This window comes from Amblyomma maculatum, chromosome 5, assembly GCF_055883805.1.
Source record: "Amblyomma maculatum isolate TAMU_Amacu chromosome 5, ASM5588380v1, whole genome shotgun sequence".
Lineage (NCBI taxonomy): Eukaryota > Metazoa > Arthropoda > Arachnida > Ixodida > Ixodidae > Amblyomma > Amblyomma maculatum.
In genome coordinates this window covers 116,587,134-116,608,161 of record NC_139348.1, presented here as the reverse complement: position 1 = coordinate 116,608,161, position 21,028 = coordinate 116,587,134, and the positions used below count along the sequence as shown (strand labels likewise).

General features: G+C 45.4%; 3 protein-coding genes across 7 annotated transcripts; 1 reads left to right on the top strand and 2 right to left on the bottom strand.

Annotated features, from left to right (window-relative positions):
- Positions 1-521: 521 nt before the first annotated feature.
- Positions 522-10,081, bottom strand: LOC146189303 (uncharacterized). Of its 4 annotated transcripts, none has more exons than XR_014707652.1 (4): positions 9,559-10,081; positions 7,386-7,475; positions 926-3,972; positions 522-844 (listed from the first exon to the last, which is right to left on the bottom strand). XR_014707652.1 is itself a non-coding variant. In XM_084604165.1 (4 exons), the coding sequence occupies exons 1-3, from the start codon at positions 9,927-9,929 to the stop codon at positions 3,315-3,317; spliced, it is 1,119 nt and encodes a 372-aa protein (XP_084460291.1). In that variant the 5' UTR covers positions 9,930-10,081; the 3' UTR covers positions 523-2,338; position 3,314. The 4 variants fall into 4 exon arrangements, 3 of the variants coding, with proteins under 3 accessions (XP_084460290.1, XP_084460292.1, XP_084460291.1); XM_084604165.1 differs by having other exon boundaries at positions 523-2,338; positions 3,314-3,972; XM_084604164.1 differs by having other exon boundaries at positions 522-3,972.
- A 239-nt stretch (positions 10,082-10,320) lies between these two features.
- Positions 10,321-14,096, top strand: Dhfr (dihydrofolate reductase). The gene is made up of 3 exons (XM_084604163.1): positions 10,321-10,868; positions 11,374-11,485; positions 12,675-14,096. The coding sequence occupies exons 1-3, from the start codon at positions 10,645-10,647 to the stop codon at positions 12,909-12,911; spliced, it is 573 nt and encodes a 190-aa protein (XP_084460289.1). The 5' UTR covers positions 10,321-10,644; the 3' UTR covers positions 12,912-14,096.
- A 1,932-nt stretch (positions 14,097-16,028) lies between these two features.
- On the bottom strand, positions 16,029-21,019 carry LOC146189301 (protein-lysine N-methyltransferase EEF2KMT). 2 transcript variants are annotated; one of them, XM_084604161.1, is made up of 8 exons: positions 20,781-21,019; positions 20,494-20,631; positions 20,295-20,405; positions 20,143-20,220; positions 19,793-19,848; positions 19,483-19,715; positions 17,655-17,789; positions 16,029-16,320 (listed from the first exon to the last, which is right to left on the bottom strand). In XM_084604161.1, exons 1-8 carry the CDS (start codon positions 20,856-20,858, stop codon positions 16,208-16,210), a joined length of 942 nt encoding a protein of 313 aa, XP_084460287.1. In that variant the 5' UTR covers positions 20,859-21,019; the 3' UTR covers positions 16,029-16,207. The 2 variants fall into 2 exon arrangements, with proteins under 2 accessions (XP_084460287.1, XP_084460288.1); XM_084604162.1 differs by having other exon boundaries at positions 16,029-16,317.
- Between the last annotated feature and the right edge of the window lie 9 nt (positions 21,020-21,028).

Genomic DNA, 21,028 nt, shown 5'->3' with positions numbered 1-21,028 from the left:
CGACGCCCATCATAAAGCAAGTTTATCAGATGACAGACGCGTAAAATACTGGCAGCATAGATGTGAAGAAACTGGCCATCGCGATAGCGCAGTGGCCATGTAGGCCAATCTCTCTGCCTCAGCCTAGATGTGAAACCCACCTTTTTCATCCACCGCAGTCCTCCACACACTGCTAACTCTTCACTGTGGATCAACACCAACAGCCCAAATATCAGTGCTTATGCAAAGAGCCTATACCCATCCACAGATGATGGTCCAATTCCTACCAACAGATTGCTACAGCCTCAGTCGGTCACCATCTTATTGTAGGGAGAATTTCCAAGTCAATGCTACAGCCCAAGAACAAAGTGGCGATTGCTCCTCCACAGAGGCTCTCCAGCCGATGGAGACAGCCAATTTTCATGAAATCACACATAATTCTAGTAACGGGGGATGAAACACAGTACCAATCGCAGGTCCCGTTGGTTGGGGGCCTCCTACGGAGGCATTCACCCCCTGCATTTTAGTTGAGTCAAGCACTAATAAAAGAAAGTGACGCATTGCCTGTGCATAGGTATCTTTATTTATTACACCAAACACAACTTGCACCGTCTATCCTGCACCCGGTGGCCATACATATTGAGTGTAAGCCATGGTGCACATGACAGGCATGGACACTACTCTCCATTCTCCAGGAAGCAAGACATCTTGTTGCTCTTCAAAATACGGCTGAAAAAAATGTGTGAACAAAGAAAACAAACCAAAAACCGGGCTTGTCCCCCACCATGACCGCACAGCAGCAGGCACGCGACTGCAGCAGCACTCCACAGCAGGCACGAGCCAATATCACCACAGCACGCCCGGCCTGTGGTGAGACTCAGTCAAATTCACATTCAAGTGCACAGGGTTCACAGCAGCCCTTGTCCCGTGAGAGCCAGTTACTTACGCCGGTTGGACAGCAACGTGCAGCTGCTCCATCCGCACCAGCATGCTGCCACCACTGCCAGCCGCTAACTGGAACACTGCCAGCCACCGAAAACTCCAGGCGAACTGCACCTCCCCTTGACTGCTACCTCCAAGACTCGAATTGGGATAAATGCAGCAAAGCTTTGGCGGCAAAAGACCAAATCAAGCGCACATCTGAAACCTGAACCCCTGGAGTTGTTGATGTAGAACAGGAGCAAATCAACAATTATTTGCTCTTCAGATGTGTTTGAGCAGCAAAACTAACAGGCTACTAAATTTACTCTTATCATTCTTATGGCCTACTAAGGTTACTGCAACATGTTCCACATCAAACAGGCTGCAAACAGGCCTTCAGCAGTTAGGCATACTTGAACGCAATGTTAAGTTTTAGCCTTGTTCACAAGCACATACCGTCGCTAGCTCAAGTTGAATATTATAATTACATGGCAAGTGGCGAAGGGATGCAAAAGTGCACTGTAGTGGCAATCACAAGTGACATCTAGGATTAGGATGGCCGACACGGGACTTTTTAATCTCCAGGCGTGTGCTTGGCTTGCAAAATGCAACGCGCTTCATCCTGCCAAAATGCTTCTCAGTGTAACAGCAGTGGTGACCCCGCAGCCCTCTTTTCACTCTTGTCGTCTTTTCTGTTGCATGCCTCACACAATAAAGTGGTTTCATCATGCGGTGCAGCATGCTGGTTGTCGAATGATGGAGCACAGAATTGGGAAAAAGAAAAAAAAAAATTAATGAAAAGAGGGCCATGGGATTGCACTGCTGCAGACCGCTTAGTATTTATACAGGATGACTTGATATGTGTTGAAGCAAGTCAAGAATAATAAGATTGCACATATAAGAGGGCCCTATTTCCCCATTGATGGCACTGCAAAGCAATTGTGCTTTTCTCGGCTACCTGATGAGTGGAGTATACCATTTTTGCTCCCAAGTCTACATGCTGATGTTCCTCCATAACGCCGTCAAAATGTGCATCACTTTTGCTTTTTTGAGATAGTCCCCTTTCATTACACAGAGTTCAATGCTTGTCTAGGCTGCATAATGTACCTGAAAACAGCAATTGCTCTAATTCATCTGTAGCCTATTACTTTGTAGTACATGCCAAGCTCTTGCCTGCCCCTTCAAATTTCCTTTTCTTTGTCAAAATATTCTCATCGCTGCCAAAATCTACAAGCGTGACATTGGATCTGCAGAATAGGGGGAAGGGTATGCAGAGGAAGAGAAAAGTAGGAGGGAAAAAAAATGCGCGCACACGACGTGACGCCCGACAGCTCATCTCCGCTCGAACTCTCCGCACAGGCTGCAACCAGCCACGGCAGCAGCAGCAACGCAGCATACGAGCAAGCACCGCCTTACCAACACCCTCACAGCTCAGCGCCTGCGGGCATGACAGGGGGGCACAACCACAGAAAAGTAAGATGAAAAACGCTCTTCTACCACAATTTACACACATGTCCAAGGAACTTATTCCTCTCCACCTTAAGCCAGACTTACAAACAGCCAACACTGCAAGCATACGTTGTGTTATACTTTCAACGGGTCCTGTATGTAACACATTACTAGGTTCAATATACACACCATGCCAGCACCAACCTATGTGGCTAAATTTTCAGACAGACCAAAGCAGAGAGATGCAAAGCTTGTGACAGTGGCTCAACAATACAGCAATAGTAGAGCATTACTTTTAAAAAGACACCCCAAAAAAAGTGGTCATCATAGGAAAATGAGCAATTCAGCAGTAAAACTTTAGTTTTATGCCAAACTGCAATAGGTTAAACAAAGCTTTTCATGAGGCAAGAAGAGAACCAGGAAATGCAGCTATGAAGGGCAGAATAACAGTCCCAGTCTACAGACAGTTGCAATTCAGAAATGAAATCTTTAGCGCAACATGCAGCAATACATGAATTCATTTGCAGCATATTTATGATGGAAATGAACAGGAAAACATGGGGCCAAAAATGACATGAACATGAAAATGAACCTTTAGGAACACGCTGGCCAAGATGTACTTCAATGAACAAAGCAAACTAAACGTGTTTATCTGTGCCTTTTTTCACTCTTGCATTCAAGCTACAACTCGAGAGAAATGAAATATCAGCCGAGCAGGCCATTGAAATAGAAAAAGAAAAGCATTCATGCTTAAATGGCATGGAAAGCAATATAATGGATCTTACAAAGGCTAGTTAACGAGTATATGACATGGCCTGTGTAGCAAACTAAAGAGCACACCCGACTTTCCATGAAGTGCACAACAGAGGAAAATGAAAGAGGTGAAAAGAAATGGTAACAATGATGTTCCAGAAACACCCTACATGGGCATAACTGTCAACACACAGTGAGGACTCTCACGTGCCTCAGTTGGAGTCCTGTGACTTTGACCGTGAACGGTCCTGGCTTCCAGACTTTTCCCGGGCTGCCCTGTCAGAATCTGCTGGAATGGGGCTCCTGCTCCTCCTTGGACTGCGTGACCGTGACCTTGACTCCTCTCGATCATGCTTGTCTCCGGGGCTGCGTGATATACTCCGCATGTGGGAGTCTCCATTCACTGGAGGGCTGTGGCTCCTCTCTCGCTGCTCACTTCCCTTTCGGCTTCGGCTGCGACTTCGGTGAGACTTGCTCCGGCTCCTCTCCTCAGACTTTGACCGGCTGCGATGCTTGCTGTGGCTGCGCTCCTTTGACTTGGAACGGCTGCGCTCCTTTGACTTGGAACGGCTCCGTTCCTTTGATTTGGAACGGCTACGGTGCTTGCTTCTTTCCTTAGATGGACTGCGGTGTCGGCTTCGACTGCGCTCCTTTGATTTCGAGTGGCTGCGGTGCCTTGAGTGGCTACGCCCCCTGGACTTTGAGCGACTTCGCTTAGACTCACGGCGCCGTGAGCGGCTCCTGCTGCGATCTTTAGACTTGCTGCGGCTCTTGCGCCGGCTGCGACTGCGACTCCTGCGCCGGCTTCTGCTGCGACTCCTTCGTGACTTGCTTCGAGAACGGCGGCGGTCCCTGGATCGGCTTCGAGATCTAGATGGAGCAGATGCAAAAGAAATTCTGACAACCTCCCCACTTTTTTTGTCAGTATTAGCAGCTTTGAGAGGAAGTAGCAACACATATGTTTTTAAGGACTCGCATGCAATTCAGAAAAATTCACATCTGACGATCAAATGAGAGAATGTACCACAATGGCACTAAAGGCTGCAAACAATGGCTGCCTGCACTTTGCCACACCGCTTGTGTTAGGCTGTGCATATGGCACTAGGAGTAGCAGAACTGTTTAGCCATTTCGACATCGTTCTTGCCCATTCCGGATGTCTATAGCAAACATGCCATAAAGAGCAACACTAAAGCACTAAAAATACAATAGAGGCCTAGCCTTCCCCTCAAGCGTAACAAGGTAAATGGTTTGGTTTTGTGGGGTTTAACGTCCTAAAGCAACTCAGGCTATTAGAGACGTCGTAGTGGAGTACTCTGGAAATTTCAGCCACCTGGGGTTCTTTACCGTGCACTGACCCACCGCACATGGGCGCCATGCGTTTTGGCTGCAGTGAAAATCGGCCGCTGAGACTGGTAAACCTCCACTGACCTTGGCCCAGATTAAGCAATTAATTCATTTTTTTCCAGTCTGTTTGCTGCCAACTGCACTGTGGAAGCTGTGCTGTTTCTGGTGCATTGTTGTGGTGGCCGATGTTATATGCCTTGTGCCACCTGTTCAGAACAGTGCAGTTGGCAACAAACAGACTGGAAAAATGCATTCATTTCCACGATGCTGTTGCAGGTCCGCCAACATGCAGGGCACTTTGACAGCAGCACAAGTCCCTCATTCAAAACACAATGAGTGTCACACTAAGTCACAACTCAGCTTACACGAAGTATAGCCATTGGCCAGGATGCAGAAAAAAAGGTATGGAGAGCTACCAGAAAAATAACCATTAATGACTGGTGATCAGAAAGAGATGAAAAAGAAGCCGAATTGACTATGCTCCATCTATCATCAGCTGCTGTAAGCATTCGGAGTATAATCTTGCTCCCGGTGACTAGCACTTCATGGCTCTGTCCACAGTCCAAGTCCCACTGTCAATCATTCATGTTAAATGTACAGTGACTGACATCCCAAAGCTGCAAATAAGTTGTAAGGGATACCGCAATATGAGCTCTGGATTAATATTAAAATCAGACCGCCTCAAGCTCTCTTAAAGGCAGATTCCCAGGACAGACCGCCGGTGTATGGGCCGCGCATTACGGTTATGTCGCAAGTCACTACTAGGTGAGGCACATAGTTAGCCAGCAGGCCAATCAAGCGAGAAATGTCCAATGACTTTTCTCCAGCGGAGTTTAATGGCAAGCCGCGGAGCCATGTGCTTTAGGTGTGGCAGCTGGCTACTGTTCCCCAATGCTTCAGCTGACGAAAACTGACTCCACCACAGCTTGCGACTCGCACAGCCGAGGGACAATAGAAGGTGACGGCCTTTTGCACTTGTGCCCTGTAGTTGGTTGATTGTTCAGGATAGGGATGCAGCGGAGTGAAGGAGGAGGGGAAGCTGGAGAGCTGGGTTCAGTACACTACACCCGAGGTATATGCGGACGAGAAAAAAAAACTCGTCTCCTTCCCATTCTTGCCTCCAGGCGCTCTGAACTGCCTTCACCTCCCTTTTTGGCCCACTGAGTCCGCTTACAGGCACCAGAACGTAGACCGGCGGTCCGCCTTGTGAACCGAACTTAACATGCAGTGACATCAAACAGAACATGGGGAATTTGCATTTTGACCCCCCCGAAATGCCACCATCATGACTGTGGTTTGAACTTCCACAAACACCGAGCCATGCCCAAGAAAAAACAAGGGGCAATGATTTACATGCACACTGATTAGCATAGTTTAGTAAGATAAACACAGAGCCAGAATAATAAAAATACCTGTGATACATAAACAACAAACAAGTCAACAGTCAAGACATAACATCAAAGGTCTATTAACAATGTTATTTTCGTTGTGCTACATGCCAAGATTTACTGTCATTAAATATATGTTGTAAAGCTGACAATACATGCAAACCAGTTAACATTATGCCAGATAATAGACAGCATTATGGAAGTGCAATAAGATTACCTTGCAGAAAATGCTGCTGTTCTTAGCTGACAAGTCCAAAAAATAGCCAAACATGCGAGTCAGACAATGAGCAGAGTGCGAGAAGCACTGGTAAAATTAACGCAGTGTGAATTGAAAATCCCTGGCGGGGCAATGGTTAAACGACTTGCTACTTGACAGGAACACATTACAAAGTTGCATGTTTGGAACAGGGATGAGGATACACATTTATTGGGCATAGAAGTTGTAGTGAAAACAGTAAGTTGCAAGGAGGCCAATAATGTGTCAAAGTTTAAGACAGTAAACGACTTGCTACTTGACAGGAACACATTACAAAGTTGCATGTTTGGAACAGGGATGAGGATACACATTTATTGGGCATAGAAGTTGTAGTGAAAACAGTAAGTTGCAAGGAGGCCAATAATGTGTCAAAGTTTAAGACAGTAAACGACTTGCTACTTGACAGGAACACATTACAAAGTTGCATGTTTGGAACAGGGATGAGGATACACATTTATTGGGCATAGAAGTTGTAGTGAAAACAGTAAGTTGCAAGGAGGCCAATAATGTGTCAAAGTTTAAGACAGTAACACCTTAATTTTGTTAAATATGTCCGTGAGTAATGTGTATTAGGTGCTTAACCTGTGTCCTTTTTCCTGCCTCAATCGCTCATCAAACAACTCTGGTTTCTCATTGCAGCCATCACGTATGCCATGTGAGGAATGTACGCTGCTCTGGTAAAATGTTAGTGCTACATGCAAGGAGCTCAAGCAATGACACATTATGCAGATAAAATCCATGTAGATGGGCAACTGCCATAGCCATTCGATCAAAGGTTTCAACTTCGAACAACTGTTAAACTGAACGTGATCATATTTATATCAAGACATGCAAATATGCTAGATTATGTCGGTTACGTCAAAACACTAACATTTATTTCAATTCATTATTTAAAGCCTCACTGCTCGCCAAAGCAGTTCGAGTGCATTCTTCTATGTCACCTTTTATGATTATGTGCATAATATTTTTGCATCTGTCCCACTGGTCTGCTCCCCCTACTATAGGCCTATTAGGTTTATATAAAAATAATCAAACACTTAGACAAAGTTTGCCCATTCGTGTCCATAGTACACAGAACAGGACTGTTTCATGCAATTTTATGAATGGATAGCAGCGAGAACGTCACTAACTGGGCCAATGCATCAAGACTGACTGTTCCTCGTTGCAGTGTAAGCTGCCTTGTTAATTGAGATGCAGTGATCTGCTTTTGAAAGTGTGACCCATCCATGTGCCAGCAAAGCTAATTGGAATAGAAATTGCCAAGTAACAAAGTTACAAAGAGACTGTCACCCACCTTCGTGACCGTGACCTAGACCGGCGCCGCCGGGACCGAGAACGGCTCCTAGACCGGCGGCGTGACTTAGACCTTGACCTTCTGCGGCTCCTGCGCCATACATTATATTTAAAGGTTGCAAGTAAGAAATGACCGCTTTCAAATGCATTCAGTTATTGGGCTAATTTAGCGAGTTTACCAACTAACTAAACCTGCATTCTTAACAAAAGTTAATATGTAAATTGAGAGCTTCGGTGAATAAGCAGTGAATCACTAAAATTAGGCCTGCCAAAGAAAAACCAGACGTTTAGTACTGCATAATTTAACTGTTTACACCTTATGCTTGTGTTTTAACCTTCCTTTATTTTAGAAAGGCTAACACATACCTACCAACAAATAGTTAATACAATTCTTGCATCACATTCACACAATATACCGCCTTTCTGCAAAATTACACCTCATAGTGGCAGGCAGTTCACCTCTGTCAAATTTAGGTATTGCTTCCCTCCGTTTAGAATCTACAGCAGGAAATCTCTTGGTCAACATTCACAGCCTGGAAAGCAGAGGCGAAATCGGAGTCCGAGAATCTCCCCTTTCGTCTCTCCAAGTTGAATGTGGCCCATAAGACCCTTGCCCATAACATTTTTGCCTAATGACCACTGCGGACCGTTTGCCAGAGGTACCGACTCCCAATGGTACCACAGGCTATGAAAGCATCGGAGACTGACCATAGAGGAACAGAACATCTAGCTCCAGGTGCAGCAAGTCGGGACACGAGGAATCACAGAAATCTGCTATGGGATAATCATCATTGGCCCTGTACCGACCGAAAAAGGACCCCACCCGAAAGGAGCTGCCATGTGACAACTCACGCGGTAGTGGTTTGCTTGCGGAGGCACAATCGGGAGCTTTGTGTATGCGCAAGTGGAGAGGAGAGCAAGATTAGAGCCGGACTTACGACTATGTGCCCATGTGGAGTAGCGAAGTCAACAGACCACATGAAACTTCAGTGTCCGCCTATCTTCCCATCTCCCCGTACAGTGTCACTGCCTGAGGCGCTTGGTTTTAGGCTGGGCAGCAGAGAGGCAACCTCAGTGGACGTGTTTGAGTCAATTAAAAGTGGAGTTTTGGTGGTTTGTGAGCTGCGGTGAGATGCATTTCAGGGTGACCCTGCCTCAACTGCAGTGACTATGTTTTCCTTTTGGCCACACCTTAAGTTTTTTTGGAGCTAAACCGGCAACCCACTACAAAGGATGGCCCATTATCACCATCATCATCACTATCAACGTGGTAAATATTTTAGCTATTATGTCACCAGGTGAACTAGGCAATGTGGACGGTGAGGTGCAGTTATGAAGCACATGAATGCAAACTGCCCATACATCTTTCAAGTTCGCCAAACGGGCGATTGTGTGCATGCGTGACGTGGCCTGCAAGAGCGACAAAAACGCGTCAGTTCGCACAAGTCGAGCTTTATCAATTTGACTCTCGATCATAGCTTGCAATCAGCGGACGCGACACCCACGCAACTTGTTTTCCCGAACATTTTGTGCCCCTTTCAGTACAGGCGCCGAGTAATATTCGGGCAGCAAACGTACCCAACACGATAGTCGAAAGTTTGCTTTAATACAGGTAGCAGCCCTATGCTTGCATACGTAGTTAAAATTTGTAGATTTAAGGCCTGAACACTGCACAACTATTTAGCATTCAACCTGGTCATACCAGACGAATCACCACGCACCATAGAGCCCCAACACCCGTTTGGCGAACACGAAGTCGTTCGTATAGTCACTCATCGTTATGTGCAACAATTATCCTGCAGCAGCTAAAAGGTCAGTAAACATATTTTCGACCCCTCACACGAACCAACCAGTAGCACGTTAAGTTCGCGAACCGCGTTCGTGCCCACCACGAGCGACGCTGACGCTACCTGCGCAAAGACTGAGCAGTGCGATGTCGTTCTCTTACACTGAGATGCAGCAATTTACTGCTTTGATGATGCACGCAACAGTCCCCTAACCTCTGCCTCATTTCTGTGACCTTCAAAACAATTGGCGCAAAGAAGAGTAGGTAAACAAAGTGCTTGGGGTCCTAGTGCACCCTTGTACTGCTGCCCGTCCCCAAAATTCTGATACCGCCACGCACCTCATGCCGTTGCAATTTCGACAAAACGAATGCAATCATGAGCACATACCGGGATCTACGTCGGCTGCGGCTTCGCGACCTGCTGCGGCGACTCGATCCGCTGTATCGGGACGAAGACTGGCGGTACGGGTCGCTAGGCCTACCGTAACGCGCCATTTGGACGCGCAGTTCCCGGCCGTCCATGATGTAGCCGTCTAGGGCGTCCATGGCGTCTTCGCAGTCGCGCTTGTCATAGAAACGCACGAAGGCGAAGCCACGGCTCTCCCTCGTGTACGGGTGACGCGGTATGTAGACGTCCCCAACATCGCCGTACCGCTCGAACACACGCTTCAGGTCTTCCGGCGTGGTGCGGTACGTCAGGTTGTCGACCTTCAGGGAGGTCATCCCGTCGATCGCCGGCGGGACCCGACCGTAGCTCATGGTTAGGTAGCTGTGCGCGTCGAGCCGCGTATCCCAGGACAAATCAAATGAATGCGAGTGCGAGATGCGTTGCACGAGTCCAAAACGGGTACTAAAACACAAGATGCACAAATACAGGGCACTGTAGCACGAGGCCTTTCCGAAATCTGAAGCATGCGCAGCATGCGTGCGACGCTGGATTCGGCCGTTGATATGCAACTGATGCTACCATAGGTTTCGTACCCGCTAAAAATCATTTCGCTCAGTTTATAAATAAATTGAATGTTTTAGGCATAAAAATACCGTAAAAGCATATTGTAAAATTTAAAACTTATTTCAGTCATTTTTCCGAAGATCACAAAGGACTTTTACGAGTCCAGCAATATCGATTAATGTGACAAAATTTTCCTCATGTAGGTCGGAGTGCTGTTGCGGAGTAGTTTGAATAAAGCACAGTTTAATCGCTATTCTTGGAGCCACCGCGCTTTCGCTATCTTTCGCGCATCCAGCAAGTTCAATGCGACCTGTACCCTCAGCGCTCAGTGAACTTTCCCGCCATTCTGGCCTAGATGTTTGAACGCGCCAACTTTATTGCGACTGCTGAACGTTATCGTGCTGCGATAACGGCTTGTAACGAAGGACGTTTTTATCAGTGCACGTCATTCGAGCCGAGTGTGCGCATTTCGCCCACACGTCTTTAAGAGTTGTTAGGTCGGTATTGCGCGTTCCTTCAATCATGTGCCCCAGCCACAAGAGCGTGGTGTCTTGTTTTGCCATCGCCGCGATGTGTCGCAACCGGGGGATCGGCTTCAAGAACGCATTACCTTGGCGCCTCAAGAAGGAGATGGCCTTCTTCAAACGAATGACGAGCGAGGCAGCCGAAGGAAAGCAGAATGCCGTCGTCATGGGCCGGAATACTTGGGAGTCGATACCACCCAAGTTCCGGCCGCTCAACAACAGGTATCAACCACTACATTGAATGTCTGCGGTAGAAAGGGTGATCATTTTCGCCGTTCGTACAAGACCCTTATTCCAGTACGTAGCACTTAAAAAAAAAAAAAAAAAAAAAAAGCATCAATGAAGACGTGAAGTGATGCTTTCCATAAAATACCACTTTGTACTAATCTCACTGTGCAGGTCCTTTCTGCAAATATTAGGGAACGCCGATATTGTGGTGTTTAGACACCTAACTGAGTACTGAAATGCTTTAGCCATTTCTTCTTGTAGCCTCTTCCCAGGTGGTCGAAATTTCCGGAGTCCTCCACTACGGCGTCTCTCATAGCCTGGGTTGCTTTGGGACATTAAGCCCCACAAAGCCAAACCAAACCATAAACTAATTCACCATCAGTTCATGCAATGCAGTTAACAAAACATCGATCATCTTTTTAATTGAAGATGTTTCTGTAATATCCAGCCAGGGCTTACATGAATCAAAGTTTTATCGCATTGCCCTATTTTGCGACAGGATAAATGTTGTGGTGAGCAAGACTCTGACGGAGGTCCCTGAAGGACACCATGTGGCTTCCAGCTTTCCAGCTGCCTTGCAACTTCTGCAGACACTGGTTGACACTGGGAAGGCAAGTGTTGCTCTGCTTTGCTTTATTTCTGAGCATTCAACAGCACTGCAAGTACAGTTGCTTAAATGGGCAAGACAGCATGATAGCCATACTCCTAGGCACATGCATAACCTACAGGTTAGATATCTATGCCACCTCCATGCTTTCAATGCATGCACTCCACGATGCCCCCATTGAAGCACTGACCTTTCTGTTGAATACCCTGAGAGACCTCAAGCCACCAGTCATGGATTGCATGCAAGGATTCAACAAGTCGTTGGCTGCCAGGTTGAAATTCTTAATGGGATAGTGCTAAACCAAAGGGGGAGAGCAAGCAACTATGACCATGTGGTGAAAAGCATGTCCTGACTGTCGTACATCTATGCTGACCTAGTGACACACTTTCACTAAAAAGTTAACAGCATTTTATTTTTTTGGTTAAGGTTTGGGGAAGGAATTAACATGCGTATGTTCAGGTTAAAAATGCCAAGATCTTGCTTTTTTGAAGTCTTGCAGTGAAAAAGTCACATTGTTCCAGTCACTGTTGAGAAATGTGTGCCGGCTTTTATTTCTATACGTGGAACGCACCACATTGTTTCGGTGGTGGTCTTGCCTCTTGGCTGCTGGTAAAGTACCTCTTCTTAAGTGTGCAAGGCGTATTGATCTCAAAGTTTAAGCACAGACTAAATATGAGCTGACCTCTGCCAAATGTAGGACGGTGCAGTGCTGGTACTTGAGAGTGTACTGTCTCCTTCAACATAAATGGCAGCAGGGGCGTTGTGCTTGTACACATTAATTCAGGGTGAGTGGAAACATGTCACGCCATACATTGTGAGCAGGATAGAATAGGCCAACAAGTATCAATTCAGGTATGCGTACCTGCTTTGAGGCCTGGCAAAAGTACAGCTATGACACTGGAGTCCATTCACAATTTGAAGTTATTCACTTAAGTGTACACCCACACCCGTTTTTCAGCACATAATAAAACAGCGGACTTTTTATGTTTTTTTTTTTTTGTCACCTCAAGCCACAATAAAAAGATTCAGGGATCATACTTAAATTTAAGGGAGCCATCTTTGTGCAAAACTGCGGCACCAAATGCGATTGGTTGTTTAATCGTGATTCAGAAACTTGAATTTGTCCAGTGTGCAGCCTGTGAGTGTGGAAAGGGTGACTACTGGAACACTGACCATTGCTTCCTCGTTCCCAGGTCGACAAGGTCTTTCTGGTCGGAGGAGCGCAACTGTACCGTGAAGCCCTCGAAAGTGGCCACTGCACGCGCATCTATCTCACAGAGGTTGACAAGGACTTTGAATGCGACGTGTTCTTTCCAGAGTTTGACAACAGCGTATTTAGTCCCGTCGAAGAGGAAGGTGTCCCCCAAGAACCCCAACAGGAAGACGGTGTCACTTTCCGGTTCAGGGTTTACGAACGCGTGCAAAATTGAATGCACGCTCTTAATGTGCTGCACAAAGGGTGTCTGGTAGCCTGCAGTTTCTAGGGAAATATTGCACGCATCGAGAAATCAGAGAAAGCATCAGAAGTTTCGTCAAGTTAGGGAACGAAACAGCTAGTCATTTCCTCACCAGGTTTGGGTTCGACAAGAAATGAAGCTACATTGAAAAGTATTTCTTGTGGAAGAAGCCGTAACCAGTAGTGACCATAATTAAATTTCATCTTTACATTTTCTCTGAAAACAGCATATACAAAGAAAAAAAAGTAGCTCGATTTGTTAGAGATATTGAAGTAGTCTACAATTACTGTTAGAAAACAAATTTCATTGTGGAATTCTCTGGCTCTACTGTATTTTTCCTTTTTTTATTCTAGAGGCAGCAGACTCCGTTATTACTGAGAAAATAAATTTAAAGATGGAGCATTTTTTTCCCCACTTGATTGAAACTTGTGATGTCAACGCCAAGAAGGACTCTGTGATAGCGATTTGGAAGTGCATGGCAGAGCCTCTGGGATCCTTGCACTGAAAACAACTGCAGATCTGGAATTGTTCGTTCACTCCGTGACAAAAAGCATTGGAACCGACAGGAGCACTTGCCACAGATATCCATTTGGAACACTCATGTTCTGATCTAGAAGATTCGATCTGCAGTTTAGAGCTACATTTGCAATACAGTTGTTGCAAAAAGCTCAGATGTTCCAGAAGTGATCTGAATTTGTGATTGGAATTCAACTACTTTAAAAGTCGCAGCTACAGGCTGGAGTTCAGGGGGAAAAGAAAGTATGCTCCGTAAAACAGGTTGAGTGAAACGGTTTTCAAAGTGCAATTTACAATTTCAGCAAATTACATTTTTTTTTTTTAATTTTGTGCGAAAGGTTTATGTATACTATGCGTTACCATCAGCCACCACGTTTTTCCCATTTTGCAGCGTTTGGAAAAAATATTAAAATGTCAACGATATCGAACAGTAGCTTGCTAGACACCCTGTATGCAGAACTGCAGCTTTTTAAAAGAAAACTGTCATTATAAATGGCAGTATCTCATTTTATCTCTTCATGCTAGGCCACACACACACTGCTCTCCCATGTTGAGGACATTTGTTGCTCATGACCGAGGTATTAAGAGTTTCATGACTTTCTGCAGTTATATGCAACACCAATAAAAGTTGCTTATCGATAACTGTTTTTAGCAGTTAATCATACAGAAAATCTGCCTTACAAACATAAACATTATTACTTGAAATTTTTTGGGTGGGTGTGATATGCAAGGAACTTGTAAAGCAGTTGTTTTTCACAAAGAAGCTTTCAGTGCTTTCTCAATATTTTTTTTATGCTACAGCTACTGAATAGAGTAACTTGTTTGAAAAGTATGACAACATAGTATGCCAAATACTAAAGTGACATATTTCACTAGATTAGAGCTTTCTGTGAGTAAACACGGTGGTTACCTAGAAGAATCAGCAAACACTTTTACTGATTTCTCGAATAGAAACAGTCACAGCATTATGAGTAACACGATGGCAGCACCCATGTCCATCCTGGACTGTAAGGAGTATTTCAGCCAAGAACTGGCAATTAATGCTCACTACCTGATATATTTTAAAGGTGCGCTAAAATGATTTTATCCTTTTGTTGAACGCTGCAGTTTGACCTTCCATATGCGCCTGCTGTGTGTTTAAAATAGAATAGACATTTCATTATTCTGGCATCCAAACCCGAGGATGCACAGCAGTGATGTAGATCTATACCCGAGAAAAATAGAAAGATGGGATTTCTCGCAACGCAAAACAATACGAACAAGGCTCGAAGGGGAGCTTCAATCTGAAAAATGACTGGTCCTGTTGCCAAACTTTGCACGTAGACTGAGGCTCCCTTTCGACAATTGTTGTTTTGTTTACAGCAATGGAGTGGTATATTGTGCTACTGATTGACGTGCCATTTTTACTCAATGATGCATCATCACCACCACCCGGGCTATAGGCAACCTGCAATGGAGTTTGTTGAGACATGTGGCGCCACCTGGTGGCCGACGGGAGCTAATACTGAGGCGGCGCAGAAGCAGACGCCGTATATGTTGCGGCCGCTGTGTTCCTTCTGCGTTCGCTTTTTGTTATGCCAGTGAGTGTGATTTACTCATTTAGTGACTTCGGTGGTCTCGTGCGATGGTTCGACTACTACGGATGTGAACAAGAATAAAAATAAGCGCAGGGACGGCGAGAAAGACTGCCACAATCACGAAGGAAACCTAAGCATACCGCTTGCTGGGAGAACCTGGGGAGAATGATGAGAGAAGGAGATAGGGGCTGCGAGAGAGTAATGTAACTGAAATTCGTTTTGTTATGGGGCCATTGGCGTGCAGACGCCAAGAAGCTAAAATAAGACGATCGCCCGTGAGCGGAGGAAACCGTATAAACTTCTGACTCTGGGAGTCGCACGCTGGTTGGGGCCCACTACTCAGTACGCGCTCCGCGCTGTAAAATCTGGCGTGTACTGGTATATGCTGTGCAAGATCGAGTGGCATTGTCCTTGTAAAGGAGGTAGCGCCAGAAAAGCAACAAAGCCGCGCAGCCGCAGCATCGTATTCCAGCGGCATTTCAACGGAGGCGAAAAAAAAAAAAAAAAGATGTTCGTGGATCTGTGAACTGGATTTCTAATGCAGGGTCTATTCGGAACCACAAAGCCAAAATATGTTCAAAACTTCCAATTACAGATTTGAATAAGCATATTTATCTGTAAATTAGTTCTTAAGGTGCTGAAAAAGTCGAAGTGACAGAGTGTAGAGGCCCGTGATACTGTTGAGAATGGAACTTCGTTCTATCGTTCCGCGCCAAACATTTCTTACACCGACTGCTGAAGCTGCTCAAGAGTTTCTTGTCCCAGACGATAGACTGTTTCATCATTAGTAGCAACAGTACAAAATCCTAACTCTTAACGACCTCCTTTACGAAAGCTTTGCCGTTGAGTGCCAGCATTACCCGCCGGCTTTCCCCAAGCTTGAGCTTGAGATACGGAGGTACAAAATGCATGGTCTGCTTCAAGACAGCTTAAACTTGTGCACAACGCACAAGAGACGGGTTAGGAATACTGAACTTGTCAAGTCAAAGCAAGTGAGTGATATATAAAATTGGTTTTAATGTCCACTTACAGTGAAATGAAATACCTGCATGCAGGCATGCTTGATGTCCAGCTCCATTGAAATACATCCACTTATACACTGGGCACCGAACCTGCACCCTTCTGCTTGTCAGCCAAGCACTTTGCTTTCACCGGCTGATAAGCTTCCACCATTTGTCACCTTTCTTGGGCTTCAATCTTGTCTATTTCAATAGGGGATGAACGATCGTAGAAGAAAATGTTTTCTTGCGGCGGTGCACAAGGCTCGTGGCGTAGCGATGCCTCGTCTGCTGAAACAGCAAAGAGAATGCTTTGTCTGTTGCAAGCTCTTTATAGGGAACATTCCTCTGCACAGAAGAATACAGCTCTGAAGTAACCATGTAATCACTATAATGTGGACAGCTGTTATCGAAGGCTACCATTCAGCATAGACTGATTACTGCCAACTTGAAGAGCCATTGCATTTTTAACGTGCCTTGTTCTGCAGAAAATTGCATATTGGCATTGTCAGTGAAAAAATCACTGGCATGGCTGTGGCAGCTGTCATGAACACCTACTGATTGGATGGCAGGTTGTGTGATGTCACAAGAGTGTATGGCAGGAGCTGTGAAACACTTGGCTTCTACTTTCAGATCAGTGGGCGAGATGGGAATAGAACCTTCCAGGACCCTGGGTAATCACCCTACTCTTGGGCAACACGGGGGCGCCCATACCGCTTGTTAAAGTGGCGTTTCATAAATATCTTTCCAGGTGGTCTTTCACATAACAGAGTAGCTAATGAATATGTGTGAGATAATAGAGGCACAAATCAAAAGATTACAGCTCAAGCGAGTAGCAAAGTGGATGTACAGAAACAAGCTGCACAAGAGGGGCCACAAGTAGGAGCCGTTAACAATATTGCATCACGCCATTAAAGGCCCATTGTCCATTCTCCTGTGAAAACTATTTTCTTCCCCGGTGACTGTGAGGCTTCGCCCCCAAAACGCAATGCCACAAGAAGTTTTTGAAAAAGCTACAGCCACCGTAATCAACCGATTTTGCGTTTCCCTCCCTTTCCGTTCCCTCTCAGAGGTTTTTCACTCTCCTGCCCTGTTGTCTAGCCCCCGCAAGCCGAATTCCCCTTCCTCCTCCATGTATGGCAGGAGGTGGGGCGTCTTGTGGAGAGCGTGGAGAAGGGAAGGCTTTAGGAATGGCACAGCACACAGAACGGACTCGAAGCAGGTTGGTGGTGATGGTAGTACTCTGCGTGCACCAAAACGAAACTGGTGAGGGAAATGCACACCAAGAGGCGAACAGAATTAGTGGTGTACGTCCATCCTTCACCCGTCAGTCAGCAAGACGGACCAATGGATGTCGTTGCAGCCTTGGCGTCAGCCTCGCGGCTCGACGCGCCAGCATAGAGAACGAGGAAGCTGGTTTCCGAAGGGGAGGATGAGAGAGCTTTGATTTGTATTTTTGCTGCTTTGCGGTACCTAATCGAAGCATTGGGCTCCTTTGCTTAAAAGGTAGTTTGCCCTTTAAGGTCACCACCTCTGGCCCTAGAATATCCCTGGAAAGCTATTCCAGCTCTAGCTTAAGACAGCTGCTAACTTTAACAACTGCGCCATGTAACAACATAACTCACCTAAGCTGCTTAGGAATAATGCACGAGTTTCAGGATTACGGACTGTTGATGCGATGTATGCTGTCCCACCTTGAGCCAACAGAGCACCGAGAGTGGTGACAAGAAGTGGAATGACTGCAGGGTCGAACACCAGGTCTGAAAAGTAAGTTGAAGTAGAAGAATTAAATATTGTGAAGAGGAAGAAGTGCACAAGGAACAAGCCACTGACTGGCATGTTCCTATCAAGGCAACATAATGAGGCACATGCACAATAACGGACAGGTGATGGCTTTCTGGCATTGCAAAGTGATACTGCAGGTTCATCAATTGATGAGCTAAAGCAAGCAAATACAATGAAGCCAACTTATGCAATAAAGACAAAAGACAATGCTGAATGTCTTCAAAACTTTTGCACACATTTTTCCATCACATCAATCTTATGTTGTTATATCTTGCCAGCTTAAACGAGGTAACAGTGTCACAGTAATATTAATAATGATGCTAAGTCTAGTCTCAATATTTAAATTTCACCAACATGCTGATTGTAACAGTGTGCACACGAGTTGGCACTGTTTACCATGCAAACCATTAGATAAAAGGCATTCTGCACAACTGCATGAGCATAAAATAACTGTGCTAAAGGTTTAGGCTACATTTAACCTTTTAGCTGCAAATTTAACTCCCGAAAAACATCAAATGCTTAACATCTTTTATAAGTAAAAATTTTTTCACATTCTATATATATTCTGAAACATATATTACATCATTGGTTTAAAATATAAAAGCTGCTTTTTGAGGGCGGTTTTCTCTCTGTGCATGCCATAGCAATGAGTCATGATGTAGTACTGAAATTCGAAACATTTTTCTGAGCAATACTGTGGGCTGCCGCAAGGTCCCGCGCAATGAAGAAACAGAAATTGCGGAGGCACAGGTGGTGGATTTTAGGTGACCACAGGCTTCCACGTATATGTACTGCTTGGCACATCACCGTTTTCATCATTGCTGTCGCTCTCATTGCCACCTGAAGCAATATCCAGCTCGAAAACGAAGTCAGAGTTACTGCTGGACGCTAATTTTAGATTGTCAGTAAAGCCGCTGTCAGAACTAGTACTCTAAGAAGCACCTCTTTTTCTTGAAACATTGCCACCACTGGCAATCTTCATGTGCAGCGTCATTATGAAACGACTGCACGTAAACCTACCGCCTATTGTTGAAAATTGCAACCAAGCAACATCACACCGGGCTGGACAGTGACTCGTCGTGGTGATAGTATTGGTACAAATGCCCATGACGAGTGCAGCTTGGGAAGGCACTAGAACAAATGATTTTGGGTCCGAAATCTAGTGTGAAACTGGTTACGTGTAAAATCTGAATACACCTCTATATGATATGGCAAATGTTTCAACTGAGGAAATTTCAGTTAAATATTGATTAGAGCTTCTGCCTACGCATTTTGACCTGCAAACCAGCAGCATTTGTAGCAATACCCCGTTCCACATTTAGAGTACAACACTGTGGAAGCTACACACAAAAACATGTTGCTCCACCATGTATCACTCGCACCCCTCTACGCCTCGGTAAGGTTTTTGATGGAAGCATGGTAAGAGGCAAATAGAAATGCAGCTCTGTGCAGTTCGTACATGCGCTTTGTCATGAGGAAATATGGTTGTCTGAACTTTGAATGTATGACAAACTACGTTTTGAACAGAGACATATGGCCAGTGTAAAAGAGCACGCCAGCTTTGGCAGCGCTCCATGCTCTTGGTGAAATGGGTATAAAAAGCACTGAAGAAATCTCATCACAATGTTTTTCTCTTGACAGACAGAGTAGAAAAGAGCTCTAGCATACCGGCTCCGAGAATGATGTCAGTGTTGCAGCGCTTCTTGTAGTCTGTAGGGTCACCCCAAGAAAGCATGTGGACACTTATGCTGGGCCCCGTGACATCATTCCGCCCAAGATTCTCTTCAGCTGATTGAAGCACAGCGCAGTGGCCATCAGTGAACGTGTACGACAGAGGACTGCAAGCCTTGCACACGACTATGCCAGTAAGCCCAACACCGCAGCCCAGTTCTAAAATGTGCCTGCACAGAAATTGGGCAATGGAGTTAGTGCACACCCGCACCTAAAAATCAGTTCTAAAGAAAGTTTTACAACTCACTTGCCACTTAGGAGATGCTTGTTTTCAAGACACCACTCTGAGAGAAATTTCGATGCCTGCAATAGACAAGAAATTTGTACGAAACAGAGAAAACAATTCGAAACAGCAAAGAAACATGGCGGCAGTAATTGATGCTGCGGCTCATGCATTTTTAATTTTTGTTGGACATTTGCAGCCTCTGTATGATGGGCTTCAATGCCACTGTTTAATCAGTCGTATAAAGTGTAAATGAAAAACAAAAAAAAGAAAGACGACGTAATGCATGCCTTTTATGCGCAATAACGTTAGATGCTGGGTAACAACAATCTTTGTAAGTGCTGCGTAGCTCCGTTATATGATAAAACACTCACTTGCCATGTCCTGAGCCCAGTTGTTCCATTTAATACCACAGCGGTATGTTCTTTTAAGGTAACTGCCGTGCGGTCATCCTAAAATGTAATAAAATTCCAAGCGCCGTTAAATTAAAAAAGAACATCAAAGTAATAAGCAAAGCAATACTTACAATTATGTACGACACAAAACCAGGCCCATCGTCGCCACTGTTCCTACCACTCAGCTGCTCAGCGAAGTGAACATAGAGGCTGTCAGCGACATCGACGTTGTGCGCGTCTAGCTATAAAAATGGCAACGCAGAAACCCGTTAATCGCGACAGTCGCAAGAAACCGCAGCGTTTTCGGAGGTGCGCAGAAATTTTCCGTACCTTATCGATGACGCATTTAAGAAAATGCTTGACGTACGAGGCTCTTGGCGGGAACGTTCTGGCGACTGGATGTTGAACGGTGCAAGCGACCACTTGCTCCTGGAATTCCTCGACAAAACTCTCTCCCGGCAATGTGTCCTGCATGTAATAACAAAACTACTCATCTCTGATCATGCAGCCAAGTGTCAGGCACTATAAAATGCCGTCGCCCACAAAGCTGGCATTTCTCTTTTTTCTTCCCGACTTGATTTTTTGCAGTGACGGGACATTTGAAGTGGTTGGCATACCAGCAAGTTCTTCAACTCGACCACGGGAACACACGCCAGGAACCGCCTCGAAAGCTCTTTTAAAGACTCGTTTGACATACTTTTGGCATGACCCGATAACTGCTCTTTTTTCGTTAATGAAGACCACACGATGGTAAGCGCCAAAATTCTTCTAGACGATCCTGCAGAATCAACAAACGCACATGTTCAAAAGTCATAATCCGCGTGACGGCCGGCGTGAGCCAGTAGACCGCGACTGCCAGAGCACA